General features: G+C 50.8%; 1 protein-coding gene across 2 annotated transcripts; it reads left to right on the top strand.

Annotated features, from left to right (window-relative positions):
* Positions 1–976: 976 nt before the first annotated feature.
* Pars2 (prolyl-tRNA synthetase 2, mitochondrial) lies at positions 977–5,558 on the top strand. Of its 2 annotated transcripts, none has more exons than XM_048453251.3 (2): positions 977–1,029; positions 3,437–5,558. In XM_048453251.3, exon 2 carries the CDS (start codon positions 3,450–3,452, stop codon positions 4,875–4,877), a length of 1,428 nt encoding a protein of 475 aa, XP_048309208.2. In that variant the 5' UTR covers positions 977–1,029; positions 3,437–3,449; the 3' UTR covers positions 4,878–5,558. The 2 variants fall into 2 exon arrangements, with proteins under 2 accessions (XP_048309208.2, XP_048309206.2); XM_048453249.3 differs by lacking the exon at positions 977–1,029 and adding an exon at positions 1,070–3,115.

Raw genomic sequence — 5,558 nt, 5'->3', positions numbered from 1 at the left:
GAGCTTGCCACGCAAAAGTGCTCCTCCGTGAGAGGAGAGCTCAGGGCCTCAGGGCCTCCGTCTAGAAGATGGAAGAAAGACACCTCTGTCAGCCTTGGACCTCCACATACGAGTTCATACTTGTACACACACAAACAAGCAAACATTCGCTTATGCCACGCAACACACTTACATAAATATGTATATATTATGTATAGGGAGAAAGACTCATTTTTATTTATGCACATACATATGATATAAGTGGGTATCCTCAGAAGGCGGTCATGAATTTCCCCGGAGCTGGAGTTACAGTGATTGTGAGCTGTCCAAAGTGAATGCTGAGGACCGAACTCTTTTTCCCTGAAGAGCAGCAATCGGTCTTAACCAGCACAGTAAATGGAAGTTTTAATTCATACCTTCAAGACTCAGGGAGGCTCCTCTTTGAGAAGCCCACGCCCATGCTCTCCAGTTTCTGAGTTATTCTCTCAAGCCTGGTGCTTAAGTCTATATTAAAATGTCTTTGTTAAACTCCATTTCTGCTTCATAAAAAAATTTAAAAGATTTCCCTGGACATTGTAATAATTTGTCCAATTGTTTTACGATCCTAAGCTCATTTAAATTTAAGCTTTTTTAATCATAGGGTAAAGTTGAAACATAGCTTCCCGGGTGCAGCCAAAGTTAAGCTTACTTATCAGCGCACCTGTTATCCTAAGAGTCAACAGGTCCTGGCAGTGGGTGGTAAACAGACGCAAATCCTTTAAAGTAGGATTTGATCATAGAGTCGCACCTTGCTAATTCCTAGAGGGCACTTCCGGAACCATGATCGTCGTGCAGCGATCCAGGCCAATCTATGATCTTGGCGGGAGAGCGAGGCTCTTTGGCTCAGTTTCCGGAAACTCTCGCTCGTCCCTCTCCAGTAGGGCGGAGTCAGAGCTTCCCGCCCCCTCCCGAGAATGTGGCTTTCCGATTGGCGAGAAGCGTGGGGGTGGAGCTCAGACCGAGCCGGCGCAGGCGCACTGGCTTCGCGTGGCGGACGAGCAGGCGGCGCAGGTAGAGTGCTGCTGGGAAGCGTGGCTGAGTTGAGGGTGGTCAGGGAGGGCCCAAGCGAATCTAGAGACGGTTTCTGGGCGCGTTAATCCAGGATCTGGTGTCTGCTTTCCTACGTGCGTCCTGTCACAACAGTGACAGTGCATGGCGGAGTCACAACCACGGACAGTTGGATAGAGGAGCCCTTAGTCCCTGCACCCCCGCCCAGCTGTATCTGAGGGCAGCACTTCCGCCCTGGTCAGCCTCGCGTGGCCCTTAAGAGTCAGAGTTTCTAGAGCAGCCTTGGGTTTGGACCAAACCTCTTGGTTTGGACGCCTTAGTGTTTTGAATCAAGAGAGAGGAAGATGGGTAGGGTCACTCTCCTGAAGGACGAGCCAGTTTAGAGCCGGGTGCTGAAATGCCGGTGTCAGTGGTGGCAACTTGGTGGAATTTGGAGACGAGTTCCTGCCTTCCAGAACGGCCCTGTGCCCTCTGCTGTCGCCTTACACAGATAGACTTCCCCATCTCAGAGCCTCTGAAATGGGCATCATAATAGCCAAACCTTTATGGTACTTCCTGTGTACCGGGCACTTGGAAGCGCTCTGTGTACAGCTTTCCTGACTGTTGAGTCCTGTCGTGTGTACCTGGAACAGGGAGAGGATAGGGAACATCTCACAGTGGGATCTGCGTGCACTCCCTAGGCAGCAGACAACTCTCCCGACTGCTGCCTGGGTTTTGAAAAGTTGGAAGCGGGCTGTTGTAACAGGCTGAATGAAAGATGATGGTAGCTGGGATGGAGGGGCAGGGTGGTCAGGTGGAGAGCTTTGGTATTACGGAGTGAATAGATGAGGTCAGGTTTCTGGTTTGGCCGGAGGGTGCTTCTGGTGCCTTGCAGGGTGATACTCAGATCTGCGGGGGGCACCGTTGTTAAGAGAGATTCTGGGTCATCAAGTTCCAAATAGCTGTGTGCTGTGTTCTCCAAAGAAGAGGAGAGTGTGCAGGTCTTAAGTTCAGCAGATTGCACAGTGAGTAAAGATGCAGACTGGCTGGAAATGTGTAGGGAGAAGGGCAGTTAAAACAAGAATGACTTTTTTGTTTGAGGCAGAGTTTCATTATATATCCTCAGATGGCCTGGAACTCTGATGTGCAAACATGGCTGCCCTTGAACTTGTGGTAATCCCACCTCTGGTTCTCCAATGCTGGTATTACTGGATATGCCACAGTGCCTGGCAATACTGACATAAAAGCGGAGGTTGGGAATAAAGACAAGGAATGACAAAACTGCCCTCAGCTGTTGGCTGTGGGATTACAGTGGGGTTTGTTCCAGGTTCTGTTGTAGAAGGTTATTTTTAAGGTGTGTTGCTTTTGTTTATGCTGCATTTGTTTAGCTCTGTGAGGCTGTGATTCCTTGCCTGTCTAAAACATCTGATGGTCTAATAAAGAGCTGAACGGCCAATAAGGCAGGAGCAAGGATAGGAGGGTCTGGCAGGCAGGCAGGATAAGTAGGAGAAATCTGGGAGGAGAAGAGGAGCAAGAGAATAAGGATTGGAGGACACTAGGGGCCAGGTAAACAACCAGTCACGGAATAAGAGTGAAATTAAGATATATAGAAGTAAGAAAAGAAAAAAGCCCAGAGGCAAAAGGTAGACAGGTTAAGAAAAGCTGGCTAGAAACAAGCCAAGCTAAGGGCTGGCACTCATGACTAAGAATAAGCCTTCATGTGTGATTTATTTGGGAGCTGGGTAGCGCCCTCCCCCAAAAAGCCAAAGGAGTAAAATAAACAGGAACATTTTGGCATTCCACCATGGGGATAGAGTCAAAGAATATACAACTACAGGGTCTTCCTAAAATAGTAACAATAGTAAACATCCACCAAGCACACAATATATGCCAAAAACTGTTGAAGAATAAAAAAATTTCCCCATCTTTACAAAGTGCCCACAGTGAACATACAAAGGAAATCTGGTGGTTATACCATTTCATGATGAACTTTAGTACACATGAGTAGAGACAGATGTACTAGGCTGCAGGAAGTTCCAGTGGGAAGTTGGCCGAGAACCCAGGCTGCCTTCTCCAGAGCCTGTGCGTGCACGCTGGATGCTGTCTCCAGGTACACTGTTACATTTTCATAATCAGAATAATAGGATTCTTCCGTTGTTCATTGATAAAAGTCCTTTCTACATAGCCCTGACTATCCTCGAACTCACTGTAGACCAGGCTGGCCTCTCTCTTGGCCTCCCAAGGTTTGAGATTGAAGGTGGGTGCCTAAACCTGGCCGAACTTTGTTTGAAGAGAAGTGGTGCTGTGGTCTGCTGGGCTATTAGAAATGGAAGGACCCACGGCTCCCGAGATGAGCTTCTGTCCAGGCGTTAGTTGGAGCCCATGCTGTAAACCCAGTTAACCATCATCCACATGGCTCGTTTTTCTCCAGGTACCAGGGTGTCATGGAAGGGCTGCTGAAAAGATGCACAACACTGTCTGCCTTGGCTTTCTGCAGCCACCACCTCTCCAGGTACGTTACCCACAGATGCTACCATTGTGCGCCGGGGAGGCGGCAGCGCTTGGTTTTATCCCGCATGTTCCAGCCTCAGAACCTCAGGGAAGACCAGGTGCTTCCTCTGGAGGGCAGAGCTAGCGATCTGACCTGTAAGAGCCAGCGACTGATGCTGCAAGTGGGCCTGATCCTCCCAGCAAGCCCCGGCTGTTACCACCTCATGCCCTACACGGTTCGTGCCATGGAGAAGCTCGTCAGGGTAATAGACCAGGAGATGCAGGCCATTGGGGGGCAGAAGATCAACATGCCGAGCCTAAGCCCCGCTGAGCTGTGGCGAGCCACCAGCCGCTGGGACCTGATGGGCAAGGAGCTGCTGAGACTGAGAGACAGGCATGGCAAAGAGTACTGCTTGGGACCAACTCATGAGGAAGCAGTTACAGCCCTGGTCGCCTCCCAGAAGAAACTGTCCTACAAGCAGCTTCCCTTACTGTTGTACCAGGTTACCAGGAAGTTTCGGGATGAGCCGAGGCCCCGTTTTGGTCTTCTCCGTGGCCGGGAGTTCTATATGAAGGACATGTACTCCTTTGACTCCTCCTCTGAGGCTGCCCAGGAGACCTATGGCCTGGTGTGCGATGCTTATTGCAGACTGTTTGATAGGCTGGGGTTACGATGGACGAAAGCCAGGGCAGCTGTGGGCAGCATTGGGGGCACATTGTCCCATGAATTCCAGCTGCCAGTGGATATTGGAGAGGACCGGCTTGTAGTCTGTCCCAGCTGCCACTTCTCAGCCAACACAGAGCTACTAGACTTGTCACAAAAAGTCTGTCCCGACTGCCAGGGTCCACTGACAGAAACCAAAGGCATTGAGGTGGGGCACACATTCTACCTCGGTACCAAGTACTCCTCCATTTTCAGTGCCCAGTTTACCAATGCCCACGGGGACCCTTCGCTGGCTGAGATGGGGTGCTATGGCTTGGGGGTCACTCGGATCTTGGCTGCTGCTATCGAAGTCCTCTCTACAGAAGACTGCATCCGCTGGCCCAGTCTTCTGGCTCCTTACCAAGTCTGCCTTATCCCCCCTAAGAAGGGTAGTAAGGAGGCAGCAGCCACAGAGATGGTGGAACGCTTACATGATGACATCATCGAAGCGGTGGCACAGCTCCGAGGGGAGGTCCTGCTGGATGACAGGACCCACCTGACCATCGGAAATCGATTGAAAGACGCCAACAAGCTTGGCTACCCCTATGTGGTCATTGCCGGCAAGAGGGCCCTGGAGGACCCCGCCCACTTTGAGGTTTGGTGCCAGAACACTGGTGAGGTGGTCTTCCTCACCAAAGAGGGAGTCCTGGAACTACTGGCTGGTGTTTGTGTTGTCTAAGTGCCCAACCACACCTGTCCCTGGGCTTGGTGTCCACTGTAGTTCCCTCCACTTCTCTGGCTTCTCGTGGAAGGGAGACCATGCTAGGGAACCCTGTACCCATTCCTTCCTTAGAATGGTTCGTATTTAATCATTAGCTGATCCTCTGGGCTGGCCACGCTACCATGTGCCATTCATTTTGCACGTGGACACTTCTGTTAGACAGGTGAGAAAGAAAGTGACCTACGTCACTCCCTTGAAAAGCTGATTTCTGGGTGTAAGACCAGAATGGCTGGAAGCTGGGGACCACGCTTCCCCAACCTCATCCCACAGTCTGACACATGCCTTGCACTTCATTCAGTCCAAGAGAGCAGGGCCCTTCTCCACTGAGGAGCTAAGAGCTCCAGAGAATCAGGCACTTGCTGCTAACTCACTGGTGATTTGACTCGCCTGCTCCCTGCTGGGGCCTGGGGCTCCCATTTGAAGATGGGAGATAGAGTTAGGTCTGTAAGGACTACAGAGCTCTCACTGAGTGACTCCACTCGACATGTGGATCTCGTTCCTTATTCCTCTAAGCTTCCCAGGAAGTTGTCCTAACTGCCTGATGGGCCCACGCTACCTCCAGAGACTTGACATTACTGGGTTCACTTCAGCACTGAGATCATGTTCTACTGATGGAATAAAGTCAGGCTTTAGGATGAG

Source organism: Myodes glareolus, chromosome 3, assembly GCF_982192425.1.
Source record: "Myodes glareolus chromosome 3, mMyoGla1.1, whole genome shotgun sequence".
NCBI classification, from domain to species: domain Eukaryota; kingdom Metazoa; phylum Chordata; class Mammalia; order Rodentia; family Cricetidae; genus Myodes; species Myodes glareolus.
Note: the sequence above shows the minus strand (reverse complement) of the source record. Positions and strands in the feature narration are given on the sequence as shown.